The sequence below is a fragment of the Entelurus aequoreus genome, linkage group LG03 (assembly GCF_033978785.1).
Source record: "Entelurus aequoreus isolate RoL-2023_Sb linkage group LG03, RoL_Eaeq_v1.1, whole genome shotgun sequence".
In the NCBI taxonomy this organism is placed as follows: Eukaryota; Metazoa; Chordata; class Actinopteri; order Syngnathiformes; family Syngnathidae; genus Entelurus; species Entelurus aequoreus.
In genome coordinates this window covers 57,129,599-57,147,928 of record NC_084733.1, presented here as the reverse complement: position 1 = coordinate 57,147,928, position 18,330 = coordinate 57,129,599, and the positions used below count along the sequence as shown (strand labels likewise).

Here is an 18,330-nt window from a genome sequence, read left to right as displayed (position 1 = left end):
TTCCAGATGGATGAAATCTGTGTCCTAGGCCCGCCTCCTCCGCGTACCTATTGGACAGGAGAGCGTGGCTGTGACGTCACTTGAACAACAACTACACGTGTTTGCACAAACCAAAGGAGCGCTGGTTAAAAAAAACAAATCCTGGAGCACTTAAAGGCGCTTCTAGTGCATCCTTCCTGCAGCAGTATGCAGCTATAAGGAGAAGCGATCCCTTTTAGGGGACTTTGCCTGGGAAGAAAAACAACTTTTAGTTGTGAGAAGCAGCTACTAGCAGCAATGAAACCACAGCAGGAGATCTTGCAAGGGAAAAGTAGTCAGTGGATATTTGGTTATGGCTCCTTAGTGTGGAAACCTGATTTTGTCTACCAGAAGAGACAAATAGGCTACGTTGAAGGCTACAAACGACGATTTTGGCAAGGAGATGACTTTTATCGAGGAGACAAGGAGAATGTAAGAAGCACTTTTCATGACTGTACTGTAAGTACTGAGTTAACATTGTGTCCTAAATCTCCACAGCCAGGAAGAGTGGTGACGCTCGTAGAGGACCAGAAGGTAAGTCATCATACAGATATGAGATGTGTAGCTAGAACTGTACACTGCTTTACAAATAGCATGCCACAATTACTTTACTGAGACACCATCGCCATCATCCTGCGGTTTACAACCAAGTGGCAACGTGAAGGAAACCTACATTTGATCCAAGACATTTGTATTTGTCTATAAAGTGGAGCAGTGTTTTTTCAAAGTGTGGTGCAAAATGGTCAAATATAGAGTAAACAGTATACAGTTAACAGTAAAAGTAACAGTGTAGCATAGTTAATTGTATAACTTCAAAAAAACAATACAACTTTAGAAAAAACGTGTTGCGTGAAAAAAAAGAAAAGGGGGGGACACACAGGATAAATCCCATTTTCAATCAATCACTCAAACGTTGTTTGTAAAGCACTTTTTGTTCATATAAAATGCAGCACAAAGTCATTTGAAACATTTAAAAACCTGTGCCCTACATTACCCCAGGTTGAAACCATACTTACCAACCTTGAGACCTCCAAATTCGGGAGATTTTTTTATTGGGGGGGGGGGGGGGGGGGGGCATTGCCGGGGGGCGGGGTTAAGGGGGGAGGAGTATATTTATAGGTAGAATTAACTGAAATTCAAGTATTTCCTATATATATATATATATATATATATATATATATATATATATATATATATATATATATATATATATATATATATATATATATATATATATATATATATATATATATATATATATATATAAAAGAAATACTTGACTTCCAGTGAATTATAGCTATATATATACATGTATTTTATTATACATATATATATATATATATATACATATAAATAAAATAAATACTTGAATTTCAGTGTTCATTTATTTACACGTATACACACATAACACTCCTCTCTACTCATTGTTATATTTGAAAGTGCAATGCTTTGCAGCCAGTAGCACAGCCTTTGAAGGAGCATAGGTATGGGCAGTGTAATATTCTGGGTTGGAGTCAATAACAAGGCGAGGTGACAAAGTTACGTCTCTTTACTTCATACTTCAGAACCGACTCCCACACTTGCTGTCAGGGTGCGCAATACAACGTAAACCGTTGGCCAACCAAAAAGTAACCACAGAACACTACTGTTCTGTGGTTACTTTTTGGTTGGCCAAGCGGACGTGACGACAGGCTGTCCGGACTCAGGTCCGCACGGACCTGGAGGGGGCATGACTTAAGTCCGGCTGGAAATCGGGTGAAATTCAGGAGAATGGTTGTCCCGGGGAGAGGCACTGAAATTCGGGAGAGTTGGCAAGTATGACATATTCTCACTTCTTTTCTTTTGTCGAGCACAAAGAAAAGAACATTTTAGTTAAATGTAAATTGTGTCTTGGATCAAAGATCCCGTCTACAGCCCCCTCCAGGTCTGTGCCTTAAGTCTGGTTGGAAAGAATTCGAGAAATTCGAGACAATGGTTGTCCCGGGAGATTTTCGGGAGAGGCACTGAAATTCAGGAGTCTCCCGGAAAATTCGGGAGGGTTGGCAAGTATGGTTGAAACAGTCAGCCTCCACTAAACCCTATTTTCCCTCTACCACGCACATGCACACATGATAAAAGCAATACAAAAACATGTGGCTGACAACATATGGACTGTTTTCGTAATATGGACAATATTTTTTTCTGAATTTCATATCACAGTTTAAATATTTGAGTCGAAAGCAGACCTGTTTTTTTTGGCTGTGTGGAAAGTAGTTTGTTTCTTTTTAAATAACAGTCTTTCACTTGACAGTGTTGGACAAACACTGTGCCACGGTACAAAACAAGATGGCAAAATAGATCGTGGGTTGGCTATATGCAACAAATACATGAGAGAAACAAAAGTTTTGTATATTGTATATGGCCACAGCATTTATATCTAGGTGCAGTATGTGATGTATCATAATGTATACTGATCAAAATATGAACGCAACACTTTTGTTTCTGCTCCCATTTTTTCAAGAGTTGAACCCACAAAGATATACAACTTTTACTATCCCACAGGTGTGCCTTAGGCTGCCCACAATAAAAGGCCATTCTGAAATGTGTAGTTTTTTTTTTATTTGTCCGGGTGGCGGGTCTCAGACGGTCATGGAAGTCCACCTGCTGGATGTGGAGGTCCTGGGCTGATGTGGTTACACACGGTCTGCGGTTTTGAGGCCGGTTGGATGTACTGCCAAATTCTCTGAAAGGCCTTTGGAGACGGCTTATGGTAGTCAGCATGCCAACTGCACGCTCCCTCAAAAGTTGCGACATGTGTGGCATTGTGCTGTGTGATAAAACTGCACATTTCAGTGTGGCCTTTTATTGTGGGCAGCCTAAGGCACACCTGTGCAATAATCATGCTGTTTAATCAGCATCTTAATATGCCACACCTGTGAGGTGGGATGGATTATCTTGGCAAAGAAGAGATGCTCACTAACACAGATGTTGACATATTTGTGAACAATATTTGAGAGGAATGTGTCTTATGTGTATATAGTTAACGTTTTAGATCTCTGAGTTCAACTCATAAAAATGGGAGCAAAAACAAAAGTGTTGTATTTATATTTTTGTTCAGTGTAATTGTATGCATGTTCGAAATAAACTAAAACCACAACCAAAAATTTAATGGGATCCAACACAAGCGCATAACACCCCAAAAATGTGCCTCTTTTTTAAAATGTTAATTCAAAAACATGTTTATTTTTATTGTGGTCACATTGATAGAACTTTGTTTAATATGATATTTTGTGGCTAAATAAGCTCACCCAGTGGTTCTCAACATTTTTTTTTTTACCAAGTACCACCCCAGAAAACACTTGGCTCTCCAAGTATCAATCAATCAATCAATGTTTATTTATATAGCCCTAAATCACAAGTGTCTCAAAGGGCTGTACAAGCCACAACGACATCCTCGGTACAGAGCCCACATACGGGCAAGGAAAACTCACCCCAGTGGGACGTCAATGTGAATGACTATGAGAAACCTTGGAGAGGACCGCATATGTGGGTAACCCCCCCCCCCCCCCCCCCTCTAGGGGAGACCGAAAGCAATGGATGTCGAGTGGGTCTGACATAATATTGTGAAAGTCCAACACATCAGCGAAAGTCCAGTCCATGGTGGGGCCAGCAGGAACCATCCCGAGTGGAGACGGGTCAGCATCGTAGAGATGTCCCCATCTGATGGACAGGCTAGCGGTCCACCCCGGGTTGGGAGCAGAGTAGAAAAGAAAAGAAAAGAAACGGCAGATCAACTGGTCTAAAAAGGGAGTCTATTTAAAGGCTAGAGTATACAAATGAGTTTTAAGATGAAACTTAAATGCTTCTACTGAGGTAGCATCTCTAACTTTTACCGGGAGGGCATTCCATAGTATTGGAGCCCGAATAGAAAACGCTCTATAGCCCGCAGACTTTTTTTGGGCTCTGGGAATCACTAATAAGCCGGAGTTCTTTGAACGCAGATTTCTTGCCGGGACATATGGTACAATACAATCGTCAAGATAGGCAGGAGCTTGAATGTGTAGTATTTTGTACGTAAGTAGTAAAACCTTAAAGTCGCATCTTAGGTGCACAGGAAGCCAGTGCAAGTGAGCCTGTATAGGCGTAATATGATCAAACTTTCTTGTTTTTGTCAAAAGTCTAGCAGCCGCATTTTGTACCATCTGTAATCTTTTAATGCTAGACATAGGGAGGCCCGAAAACAAAACGTTACAGTAATTGAGACGAGATGTAACGAACGCATGGATAATGATCTCAGCATCGCTTGTGGACAAAATGGAACGAATTTTAGCGATATTACGGAGATGAAAGAAGGCCGTTTTAGTAACACTCTTAATGTGTGACTCAAACGAGAGAGTTGGGTCGAAGATAATACCCAGATTCTTTACCGAGTCGCCTTGTTTAATTGTTTGGTTGTCAAATGTTAAGGTGGTATTATTAAATAGATGTCGGTGTTGAGCAGGACCGATAATCAGCATTTCCGTTTTCTTAGCGTTGAGTTGCAAAAAGTTAGCGGACATCCATTGTTTAATTTCATTAAGACACGCCTCCAGCTGACTACAATCCGGCGTGTTGGTCAGCTTTAGGGGCATGTAGATTTGGGTGTCATCAGCATAACAGTGAAAGCTAACACCGTATTTGCGTATGATGTCACCTAGCGGCAGCATGTAAATACTAAAGAGTGCAGGGCCAAGAACCGAACCATGGGGAACTCCGCACGTTACCTTAACATAGTCCGAGGTCACATTGTTATGGGAGACACACTGCATCCTGTCAGTAAGATAAGAGTTAAACCAAGACAAGGCTAAGTCTGTCATCCCAATACGCATTTTGATACGCTCTAATAAAATATTATGATCAACAGTATCGAAAGCGGCGCTAAGATCAAGAAGCAGCAACATAGATGAAGCATCAGAATCCATCGTTAGCAATAGATCATTAGTCATTTCACAGGTTCACAGAGATTGTTAGACGCTAAGTGTTCATTTAGCTGCTGTGCTACAATTTTTTCGAGGATTTTCGAGATAAACGGAAGGTGGCCGGTAGTTTACCAGGAGATCAGGATCGAGGTTAGGTCTTTTGAGTAGAGGATGAATAACCGCTTTTTTGAATGCTAGGGGAACAGTGCCAGAGGAAAGTGATAAGTTTATAATATTTAACACTGATGGACCTAATAATACAAAAAGCTCCTTGATAAGTTTCCCAGGAATTGGGTCAAGTAAACATGTTGTTTGTTTTGTCCCATTTACACATTTTGACAATTCCTCCAATGTTATTTCATCAAAGAGGGAGAAACTATTTTGGAGGGCAGTGTCCGTCGTATATACAGTCGTATCTGTGTTAATAGAACCCAGTTGTAGCTGAGATGCATTGTCTTTAATCTCTTTTCTAATGACTTCAATTTTCTTATTGAAGAAATTCATAAAGTCATCTGCTGTGTGGGTGGAGCTACTGGGAGGAGTCCCTTGTTGGGTTAGCGATGCTACTGTACTAAACAGAAAATTAGGATCATTTTTGTTGAGGTGGATGAGATTTGAGTAATATTTAGCTTTAGCTGAGGTAAGCATGCGTTTATAAGTTATTAAACTATCACACCATGCTTGATGGAAAACCTCAAGTTTAGTCGCACGCCATTTGTGTTCCAGCTTTCTACATGATAATTTCTGGGCTTTAGTTTCTTCTGTAAACCATGGGGTACGCCTTTTAGGGGCCCTTTTTAGCTTTAGCGGTGCTACACTATCAATGGTGTCGCGCAGGGCGTCATTAAAGTTGTTAGTGAGGTTATCAATAGAGCCCACATAATTTGGGAATGGTGCCATTACCGAAGGCAGTAGGTCAGTAAGAGTCGACGTTGTGGCAGCATTAATGTTGCGGCTGCTATAGTAGTTATTATTATTATTATTAGTTTGTTGACAATGAGTCAGAACTTCGAATTTTATAAGGTAATGATCGGACATTACTTTAGTGTACGGGAGTATCGTAACTTTAGAGGTGGTGACACCCCTGACAAGCACCAGATCTATCGTATTACCGTTGCGATGCGTGGGTTCATTTATTATTTGTGTAAGACCACAGCTATCAATTATAGTCTGGAGCGCCACGCATGGAGGGTCCGATGGGGTATTCATATGGATATTAAAGTCCCCCATTATGATTATATTGTCGGTGTGCGTCACTAGATCAGCAACAAACTCTGAGAATTCACTGATGAAGTCCGAATAGGGCCCAGGGGGGCGGTAGATAACAGCCAGGTGGAGAGGCAGCGGTGTGACAAACCTCAAAGTGAGCACCTCAAACGAGTTATATTTATTATTTAGGTTAGGTGTAAGATTATAGTTGTCATTGTATATTAGTGCGACACCCCCTCCCCTTTTAAGAGGTCGGGCAACATGTGTATTGGTATAGTTAGGAGGAGATGCCTCATTTAGCGCAAAAAAATCGTCTGGTTTGAGCCAGGTCTTGGCGAGACCAACGACGTCAAGTTTGTTGTCTCTAATGACTTCATTAACTAATAACGTTTTGGAAGATAATGATCTTATGTTTAAAAAGCCCATATTATAGGTAGTGGGCTGTTTTGAGGATTGTTTGTTGAAATTATCCAAAGTAGCAATATTAATAATGTTGCGTTTATTATGCGTATTGCACTTTAAATAGTTTCGACCATATCTAGGAATTGATACGACGGGGATATTCAGATTGTTTGCTTGATGTTGCGATAAACTGAACGCATCATAGTTAGCTACCTCAGTACAATGTATGTCTGCCTCTGACATGGTCAAAAAAGAAAAAACATTATGTGAGTTGTGTTTTATTCTAAGAGAATTGCTATGTGTGCAGGGATTATCCAGCCTGACGCCGGCTAGTTCTAGTTTAAATGGCTTCTTACCCGGAGACTCCACGCTTCTTTGGTTAGCTTTTCTCTTTGTTGTTAGCCCCGCTCGGCATCCCCGCTTCTGCTTCCGCTCGCACCGCTTACGTCGTCTCCATTGGCGGTCACCGCTAGCACTTGACTCCGCTGCTACAAAGGCCGCTCGATTTAGCCCGCGAAGTATTCCCATGCTAGCGAGGAGGTCCACCGTACATGCATCTTTCAGTCTATAACGACCCGATCCATCCACATCCAGAATTGTCTGTCGGTCGTATGTGATCACAGAGTGTTCACGCTTTGAGCCAGCCATGAAATTGACAGAAATGACGGGTGTTTTTTGCCAAATCGCTCTACACTCCCAAGAGCATTAGCGAGCCGCAGCATAGCCATAGCCATGCGCCACCATAATGACCAACATTAAAACACAGTGGCGTAGTAGGCCTAAGTATTCATTAAAAAACAAGGCAGAGGTTTCATTTAACAAGTATATTTAATATATTTGGCCATTGTAACATTACAACAATGCATAAACATCATTAACAATGATACTCCATATACAGTCCATATTTGCAGACTTCTTTGGCTAAATGGAGCCCGCGTAACACTTGTGCATAGGTGGATTAATGACCGGGCCTACCGGGCCCAGGCCCAGGGGGCCAGAGGCCCCAAGGGGCCAGGCCAACTTGGCCCCGCGGCCGCGACCCAAGCAAAACTACTTTTGCAAAAATAATAATCTTAAGCCCCAAGGGGCCAGGCCAACTTGGCCCCGCGGCCATGATCCATAGAGGGTAAGAGGCCCCAAGGGGCCAGGTCAACTTGGCCCCGCGGCCACGATCCATAGAGGGTCAGAGGCCCCAGGGGGCCAGGTCAACTTGGCCCCGCGGCCACGATCCATAGACGGTCAGAGGCCCCAAGGGGCCAGGCCAACTTGGCCCCGCGGCCACGACCCACAGAAGGCCAGAGGCCCCAAAGGGCCAGGCCAACTTGGCCCCGCGGCCGCGAGCCACAGAAGGCCAGAGGCCCCAAGGGGCCAGGTCAACTTGGCCCCGCGGCCACGATCCATAGAGGGTAAGAGGCCCCAAGGGGCCAGGTCAACTTGGCCCCGCGGCCGCGACCCACAGAGGGCCTGAGGTCCTAAGGGTTCAGGCCAACTTGGCCCCGCGGCCATGATCCATAGAGGGCCAGAGGCCCCGAGGGGTCAGGCCAACTTGGCCCCGATCCATAGAGGGTCAGAGGCCCCAAGGGGCCAGGCCAACTTGGCCCCGCGGCCACGACCCACAGAGGCCCCAAGGGGCCAGGCAAAATTGGCCCCGCGGCCATGATCCACAGAGGGCCAGAGGCTCTCAATCATTATTATCAAAGCTAATTCTCAAATTGGATGGATCACACAACCTCACTCACATATTCTTTATCAATTATTAAAGGTTGTTTCTGAATTTTGATCACAGAACTTAATGCAAATATTCTTGATTGATTGACAAAGCTCATTCTCAAATTTTGATTACACAACCTTACTCTGACAAATTATCATTATCAAAAAGCTCTATCTCGAATTTGGATCACAGAATCTCACTCAAGTATTCTTAGCTGTGCCCCTCCCCCATCAAGTCTTTCATAAACCGGTCTGTTCTTTTAGAATCTCCTCATTTGGTATTTTGAACTCGTGAGAGACTGCTCAAAATTTGGTTTCCTTTCCCTCAGTTCAGACTCAGAGATAATTTGAAATCATTCAACAAGAAGTTTAACGCGCGCACACACACACACACACACACACTTGAGTTGAGCATTACTTGGAAATTCTTATATTTTCCATTTTGCTGTTATTATCAGCATCTTCCCATTTTGTCCTTTTCTTTCGAGAAAGTTTACAGTCTGACATTTGTCACTGCTGTCAGTTAATAACTTTTTGGTCTTTGACCCATTTTGTCATTTTCTCGATTCGATCGTCACTGACCACTCTCTCCTGTCTGGCAGACATCGTTGCTGCCATCATAGCTAGCAAGCTGCCTGCAGCGGGTCATCCCTATGTTCCCCGTCCCTATGTTACCCGGGTCCTATGTTCCCCTCTACCGGGGAACTAAGGACCCTTTTTAAAAAAAAGGGTTCTATGTTCCCCGCTGCGGGGAACGTACAACACTTTTTCCAGAAAAGGGTTCTATGTTCCCCGCTGCTTCCAATGCGCGACTAAGTAAGACGCACGCAGACACGCATGACAGAGACGCGTTTAAGTTGTCGAAGGAAGGAAGTTCGCGTTTGAGTTGCTCTATCTGCTGCCGCACGCCCTGTGACAGGTTAGGTTTAGGGATGGTTTTGGTCAGGGCACAATTTCGCCAAAAAAGTGCTCCACAACGCCCTGTGACAGGTTAGGTTTAGGGATAGTTTTGGTCAGGGCACAATTTCGCCAAAAAAAAGTGCTCCACAACGCCCTGTGACAGGTTAGGTTTAGGGATGGTTTTGGTCAGGGCACAATTTCGCAATTTCGCCAGATACAATGCAGGGAACATAGGACCCTTTTTTAGAAAAAGGGTCCTAAGTTCCCCGGTCGCATACAAAGACCCAGGAACAACCGGGGAACATAGGACCCGGGGAACATAGGACCCGGGGAACATAGGCACGCTCCCGCCTGCAGATAGCAACATTTTGGTGTCCTTTGGGAAAATATTTAGAAAGAAGACAAAAGTACACACAGTTGTACAACTATTATCTTTATGATCTTTTTTTTGTTAGTTTCTCTGTTACTGTGTGTGGCCAATTAAGCGACTTTTGGCCATACCTGGCTGGTGACATTTAGCGACTTTCTGGTTGATGTTAAGATTAATAATAGCAACAGTTCTCTTCATCTTAATGCAATTTATTGTGTCTGTCTCTCCACATTTTGCCATTAGGTACTTTGAGCTCTTGTTGGTCAGTCACTCTAAGGTACATTGTTGCTGCCATCATAGCTAGCAAGTTTCCTGCAGATAGCGACATTTTGGTGTCCTTTGAGAAATATTAAGAAAGAAGACAAAAGTACAAGACATTGTACGATTACTATCTTTTTAAAATTATTTGTTTCACTGTGTGATTGACCGACTTTGCCGCTAGATTTCGCGTCTTTTGGCCATACCTGGCTAGCGACTAAAAACATCATTTAGCGACTTTTTGGTTGTGAAGATAAGTGGTAAAAGCAGATCTTCCTGTTGGTCTTCCCACATTTTGCCATTTGGTACTTTGCACTCTTCTTGGTCACTCCAAGGCATTTGTCCCTGCCTTCAGCTAGTCACTTGGCTCTTTTGGAATATATTTCACTGTAATTGGCTCTCTCTCTCTCTCTTTCTCCTCAGTACAAATCAGCCTGTTCCCTTGCCATTCATCACTGACCACTCTGCTCTCCTGTCTGTCAGACATTATTGCTGCTTGCAGATAGCTTGGGGTCCTTAGAGAAAATATCAGAAGAGAAAAGTACACAATTATCTTAATTATCTTTTTTATTCAGTCAGTCCTTCAGTGAGTCCCAGTGTGTTGGCGATTAAGCAACGTTGGCATTCAATTAGCGACTTTTGGCCATACATGGCTGGCGACTCAAAAAACTAGAAAAAAAGTACAAAAAGTTGTACAATTAATATCTTTATTATCCTTAATTCCCCTGAATCCTAGAGTGTGTTGCAATTAAGCAACTTTGCTGCTAGGTTTAGCGACTCTTGTTTTGGGCATACCTGGCTAGCGACTACAAACATTATTCAGCAACTTTTTGGCTGTTAAGATTAACGTTAATAAATTAAATCCTAATACAATTTATTGTGTTGGTCTCGCCATCTTGCTATTAGGTACTTTGAATTCTTGTTGGTCTCTGCTAAGGTATCTGGCTGTTGTCTTTGCCTTCAGTTAGTCACTTGGCTCTGGAATATATTTAACTGTACTTGGCTCTCTCTTTCTCCTCAGTACAAATCAGTCTGTTCCCTTGCCATTTAGACATTTTCTTGATTGGATCATCACTGACCACTCTGCTCTCCTGCTGTCTATCAGACATTGTTGCTCCCATCATAGCTAGCAAGCTGCCTTGGTGTCCTTTGTGAAAATATTTAGATAGAAGACTAAAGTGCACAAAGGTGTACAATTATTATCTTTTCAAAATATTTGTTTCACTGTCAGTGTGATTGACCGACTTTGCCGCTAGATTTCGCGTCTTTTGGCCATACCTGGCTAGCGACTGAAAACATCATTTAGCAACTTTTTGGTTGTGAAGATAAGAGGTAAAAGCAGATCTGCCTGTTGGTCTTTCCACATTTTGCCATTTGGTACTTTGCACTCTTGTTGGTCACTCCAAGGCATTTGTCCCTGCCTTCAGCTAGTCACTTGGCTCTTTTGGAATATATTTCACTGTAATTGGCTCTCTCTCTCTTTCTCCTCAGTACAAATCAGTCTGTTCCCTTGCCATTTAGACATTTTCTTGATTCGATCATCACTGACCACTCTGCTCTCCTGCTGTCTATCAGACGAATCAGTTGATTCTCTGCTCTCAATTGTCTATGCTAGTAAGCTGTTATTCTCTGCTTTGGAGTGTTGATGCTGGGTTGCTAGTTTTCTAAATCACCTCACACACTTGAAGGAAGCAGCACCGATCATAAACACACAAACAAACTCACACACACACACACACACACACACACACACACACACACATAGTTGGTTTATCTGTTGTGATAGGCAAAGAGCCAATGTGCAAAGAAAGAAGGGAAATATGGATCATAAACGTTTAAGTGGAGGAGCTAGAAAAAAAATTCAGCAAGAAAAGAAAAAAAAGGAATCAGTTTTACTTGAGAGTGTTCCAAATATCTCCAGCTTCTTCAGTACAAAGACATCTGCTGAAAGCAATTCTATAAATGCTACTGCAAATTCAGCTAAGGTTAGCAATGCACCTGAGCTAGCATGTAGCTCCCAAGATCCTGAGACCACTACAAGTGTAGACACTGAACCAAATGCTTCTGATGCTTATGATTCAACCAATTCAGCAGTAGCCAGTTGCTCGGATGAATGTGAGGTCACTGCACCTCTGGACAGCATAGAAAATGAGCTGAATCTTTCTTCAACACCATCTACAGTGACAACTCTACCTAGTGATCCCGCTAAATGGGCTGAGACCCTCACTGAGTCAATGAAGGAAGTTCTTATTCAAAGAGGTGCAAAATCATTTCACAACCGTCACAGCCATTATCCAGCTTCTGTGAGGAACAGTGGGCTAGGAGGCAAAACCCGATGCCTAAACAATGAACATTTTACTTCACACTTGCCCAATGGACAACGAGTACAAAGAGAGTGGCTGATGTACTCTCCCTCTACTGGTAATGTTTACTGCTTTGCATGCAAACTGTTTTCCCCAAAAACGCATTCTTTTGTGACAGGCTATTGTGATTGGAAACACTCAGAAAGATTTGGTGAACATGAGCGAAGTGCTGAGCACATAACCTGCATGCAAGCAGTCTTGAACCGCGCCAAAGGTGCCACAGTTGATGCAGACCTGTTCAAACAGTTTCAGGCAGAGAGCAGCTATTGGAGGCAGGTGTTACAAAGAGTTGTTGCAGTCATTAAATTCCTTGCAGAAAGGGGCCTTGCATTTAGGGGTAAAAATGAATCGTTAGGGTCTCCTCTCAATGGGAACTACCTTGGTATTCTGGAGGTCCTGGCTGAATTTGATCCCTTTCTAAAGGATCACATCAGAAAGTTTGGGCAGATGGGTCGAGGTAATACCTCATATCTGTCCTCCACCATTTGTGAGGAATTCATTGAATTGATGGGTGCAAAAACCAAACAGGCTATAGCAGATGAACTGCAAGCAAGCAAATACTACTCTATCATTGTGGATTCAACCCCAGATTTATCTCATGTGGACCAATTGACATTCATATTCCGTTTTGTTAGCAAAGAGGGCAGTGTTGTTGAACGCTTTGTGGGTTTTGAGCCCATTACTAGCCATACAGGTGAAAGTTTGGCTAACTGTGTCATGTCTGTGTTGGAAAATCTAGGGTTAGAGCTGTCAAATTGCAGGGGGCAGGCTTATGATAATGCCAGCAACATGTCAGGGAGGTATAATGGGTTGCAGGCTCACTTAAAGAAAAGCAACCCATTAATACACTATATTCCATGTGCAGCTCACTCTTTGAATTTGGTGGGAGTCAACAGCATTGACAGATGTGGAAATGAAGTCTCTAAGTATTTTGACTTGATTCAGTCTATTTACAACTTCACAACTGCATCCACACACCGATGGGACAGGGTATTTGGCAATTCCAACATAGATCTCACACTTAAAGCTTTATCCAACACGCGTTGGAGTTGCCGTGCAGAATCTACCAAAGCACTGTGGCAGAACTACAGTAAAATAAAAGCAGCACTACAGGTTATTTCCACTGATGACACAGAGAAACGAGACACACGAACTGAAGCTGACAGTCTAGTGCGGAAGCTGGATTCACTTGAGATGGCCTTCATGGCAGGCTTTTGGGACACTGTTCTGTCCAGATTTCAGGCCACAAGTCTGCAACTTCAAAAAGCAGACATGGACCTTGGTACAGCAGTTAGATTGCTGGAATCTCTGCGCACCTTTGTTCTCTCCCAAAGAGATCTATTTGATCATTTTGAGCAGAAAGCCTTAAACATGTTGGGTGGCACCCCATCTTACAGGGCTGAACGGACGAGGAAACGTAAAAAGTTTGCTGATGAATCAGCATCCCCAGATGTTGTGCTTGAGGGAAGGCAACTGTTTCAAATAGAGACATTTATTGCCTCTATTGATCAACTGAGTTCAAGCCTTAATCACCGTCTGGAGGCCTACAAACATCTGAACAATTTGTTCAGTGTCCTTTTCTCTTTGGATACAGAGTCCAATGCTTCAGTCCTTCACAAGGCCAAGATTCTCACTGAATCATACCCATCTGACCTCAATGAAAGTCTTGGACAGGAGCTTATACAGTTCAAATCTTTTATACAGCTCAACAACACTGATGAGGAGAGGACCCCTTCAGGACTGCTCAAAACAATAATACATTTTGGACTACAGCCTACGTTTCCTAATACATACATTGCGCTACAGATTTTTCTCACTCTACCGGTCAGTAACTGTGAGGGAGAACGCTCATTCTCTCTTTTGTCAAGAGTAAAAAATGAGCTGCGCACAAGAATGACTCAGAAAAGATTAAATGCGTTATCTCTAATGGCAATTGAGAGTGAGCTGACAAGAGAGTTGGACTTCAATGATGTGGTGGATGATTTTGCAAAATTGAAAGCACGAAAGAAACCCCTTGCTTAAAGGTGCACTGTGTAAGATTTTTAGGTTATTTCCAGAATTCACCCATTCACTAATGTTAGGCTACCTGTTTTCATGAATACTTACCACCACCATAAAATTCTAAGTATCCATTATGACTTGGAGAATTGCACTTTTGCCATTTCTGGGAAGTGTCACCTGGATTGTGAAGATAGGATTGACTTTAGGCAGAAGCTTGGTGCTTTCTCTGGCAAACTGAACCTCAAGCTTCATTCTCTGCAGCTTTGCATTCTTGTGCAGACTTTCATCCACAAGGAACTTTTCAACTTCCCCACTATCGTGAAGGGGCCATCAAAAGATTTCAGTGTGTCCAGCATGTCTAGTCTCTTACTCTCCTTTCTTTGAGCCATCTCTTGTTTCTCATCTGCCCTACTCTCGAATTTTGCCTTCATGAATTTACTCCAGTTGAGTTCAACCTCCCTTTTTGCTTGTGCTGCTGCCTTGAAACCTCTGAAGCTCCTGGCTCTTCTGTAAAATTATTGACCTATTGACTGCGTTCAGTGTGCCCAACTTCTTCAGTTTGTAGTCCACCTTGCCACATTGTCTCTCCATCCCAATGTTGTGCACAGGGGTGCCATTAATGTTACTAGCCTGTTCACTGACAGGGTCCATTGGGAAGGTCTCCTCATCCATCCTCTGCCTGGCCAGGACAGTCTTCAGATGGGGCAGCATGAGATCTGTCAGCTGCTTCACTTCATCCAAGTATTCGGCAGCCACGTCTGACACTGAGTTCAGGACATGTCCAGTGCCTGTCCAGCCACTATAGCATTCTTGGAAATGGGCTATCTTGACCTGCATGCAGCCCTTGTACCATGAACTGGCCTACACCTTTCTTTGTGGTGCTCTCCGATGCATGTTATCATTTTACCTTTCTCCTTCTCCTCAAGCTTAACCACAAATAGATACAGACTTTGAGCCTCAATTTGCTGCACAGCTGCCGTTATGCCAATGTGTTTTCCTAAGATATTATTTTATTTTTAATGATAGAAGGGAGGAAAAGGGGGCAAAAATCATGTCCGATTTAGTTTTTTGGGTGGGTTGGGGGGTTTATTTCATGATAGCTACCAACTTCCAATACATAATATCTCTCAAATGACCCAATGCACCATCACTGAAGTGGGCGTAATCATTTTCAAAAATGTTTATTTTTAGGCCATTTATCCCCTCCCCCTGTGTCTGTGTGAAACCTGTGCTTGTCAGTGTCTGTGTGGTATACCTAATAGTGTGTGTGCAGTATGTGCACTCTTCTGTACAGTACAGTGTGCATGTCTGTTCACAGTATACAGTATTTCTTGCATAGTGCGTGCGTGTGTGTGCGCCCACACGCGCGGGGGGTTGAGGGGCCAAGACCATGTCAGGCCCAGGGGGCCAAAATTTCTTAATCCGCCCCTGCACTTGTGGTACATGTACTACAGTTTGAGAATCACTGCGCAAAATCAATGGAAGCGTTGGTCAATTCACTGCAAACTACAACAACAATACAGGATAATAAACATATTTTTAAATTGTGTCAATGGAAATTGTTTAAAAAGGTAGAGTTTTTCATACAGATTTTGCATTGGCTTGCATTAATTGGATTGTGCATGTGTGCCAAATGTTTTGGCCAATGTCCGTGTCCATATAAAGCAGCTACAGTACAGTATATTCAGTAGACCAGTGGTTCTCAAATGGGGGTACGCGTACCCCTGGGGGTACTTGAAGGTATGCCAAGGGGTACGTGAGATTTTTTTTAAATGTCTGTCAAAAAGAACTGTGAAAAGAAATGCAACAATGCAATATTCAGTGTTGACAGCTAGATATTTTGTGGACATGTTCCATAAATATTGATGTTAAAGATTTCTTTTTTTGTGAATAAATGTTTTGAATTAAGTTCATGAATCCAGATGGATCTCTATTACAATCCCCAAAGAAGGCACTTTAAGTTGATGATTACTTCTATGTGTAGAAATCTTTATTTATAATTGAATCACTTGTTTATTTTTTTTAAAGTTTTTAGTTATTTTTATATCTTTTTTTCCAAATAGTTCAAGAAAGACCACAATAAATGAGCAATATTTTGCACTGTTATACAATTTAATAAATCAGAAACTGATGACATAGTGCTGTATTTTACTTCTTTATCTCTTTTTTTCAACCAAAAATGCTTTGCTCTGATTAGGGGGTACTTGAATTAAAAAAATGTTCACAGGGGTACATCACTGAAAAAAGTTTGAGAACCACTGCAGTAGACAACTAAAACTGGACACCATTTGTTTGTGTGCAATAAAAATCATGTTTTCAGTATTTACATATGTTGTTTTGTGGATTAAATAAAAACTCCCTAAATAAGAGATTTTCACAATATGATTTAGAACCGCACTTTAAATTTTATCTCAACATAAGCGTTGTTATATTTTCAAAATACACATTTTTAAGTCGGATTCTGGCAACACATTCCTATAATTTTGAAACAAAACATTTCCTTAGACTATTAACTGATTAATGAGCAAACACTGTATTATACAAGGGTCTAGCTATTAGTGTTAAAAAACATAATTTTTGATGCCAAATAAAATAAGTTAAACAGTGCATACATCCTCAAATAATTATTATTCAGCTGGTGCACTGCCGTGAAGCCATCACCGCAATCCGGACATTATCGTCGCTTTATTTGTTTTTAATATCGTTGCTGGACTCTTACACAACGTGTGCCACTGATATTTTCAGTTAATGATTTTCCGTCCCCTGCAGGCTTGCACGTGGGGAGTGGCCTACGAAGTGACAGATGCTGAGATAAAAGAGGCCTTTCAGTACCTCAACATGAGAGAAGTGGTGCAAGGAGGTTACATAACAAAAACGGTGGAGTTCATCCCTCAGGAGAAGGGTAAGGACCCCGTTCCTGCCATTGTTTACATCGCCACCGCCAACAGCCCCACATACCTGGGCCCGGCTTCGCACCAGGAGATTGCCGACACAATTGTGGTCTGCAGGGGCAAGACAGGCCACAACATGGAGTATCTGTTTCGACTGGCTGATTTCATGAGGCTGTCCTGCCCAGAGGCGGAGGACGAGCATCTCTTCTCCATCGAGGCCGCCGTTCTGAACGTTTACCACATCTGTGCAGTACAAAACTCCCTCCTTTCGAAGACTGTCTAAAATATATTAAGCACCTTACATCACATTACTGTCACTTGATAGTAATGTGAGACATGTAGCAGATTGTTGCCTGAATTATGACCATTTCGTTGTGACATTAGATTCTTGTTTTTAATGTTGTCTTACATATTTTTTTTATCACGCATACAGAAGCATGTGATGAACTTTTTTAAAAACTAAATAAATGGATGAATTGTAATCTAATAAAATTGCCTTGAAGTTCAGTGACTCCTGCATGGACTTTCCTAGGTTCTTGTTGACCTCACGTTCATTGCTCACACATCACTTGGCTCAGGAATGTACAGCTGTAACATTCTAGGAATTGCTGACTACTGTACAAGCAACCACAACTTGAAGGGAGCCTCTGTGCATGTGTCATTGTGGACCTCCTATATACAGTACATTATACCTTAGCAGTGGTAGGATTCAAAATAATGGGCAAGTTGCAAGAAAAATAATGCAGTACACTTTTGGAGGCAGTGTGAAGTATTGGCACATTTATACAAAGCAGATTATCACTCAGTCTTTCCCATATGTTAGCGGCCTGCCATGTATACATTTGTACTGCCATGAAAAGAGTGGGCGCTACGTGTTACCCCTCAATCATAAACACATTATAACCTGGTCTGCCAGAGAATAAGAATATAAAGCACTCAGGATCATTAGTGTTGCCAACAGAACTTAGCGCTATACTATATACTCTATACCAGGGGTCCCCAAATTATGGTTGGTGTCTACCAGAAGCAACAATCTAGGACAGCCGGACGTCCCAAATTTAAACACAATATACAGTATGTTTTTTCATTATTATTATTTTTTGCAGCACATTTTTCTTCAAGTGCCTCCTTATTGTGCATCTTGAAACAGCCACACCACAATTTTTCAGAGAGTCCTGTATTTCAGCTGAAGTTATTTGTGGATTTTTCTTTGCATCTCGAACAATTTTCCTGGCAGTTGTGGTTGAAATCTGTGCTGGTCTACCTGAATC

The 18,330-nt window shown here is 42.2% G+C and overlaps 1 protein-coding gene across 1 annotated transcript; it reads left to right on the top strand.

Moving 5' to 3' along the window:
* Window positions 1-95: 95 nt before the first annotated feature.
* Window positions 96-17,547, top strand: LOC133646663 (glutathione-specific gamma-glutamylcyclotransferase 1-like). The gene is made up of 3 exons (XM_062042271.1): window positions 96-450; window positions 517-552; window positions 16,938-17,547. The coding sequence occupies exons 1-3, from the start codon at window positions 277-279 to the stop codon at window positions 17,340-17,342; spliced, it is 615 nt and encodes a 204-aa protein (XP_061898255.1). The 5' UTR covers window positions 96-276; the 3' UTR covers window positions 17,343-17,547.
* The last annotated feature ends 783 nt before the right edge of the window (window positions 17,548-18,330 follow it).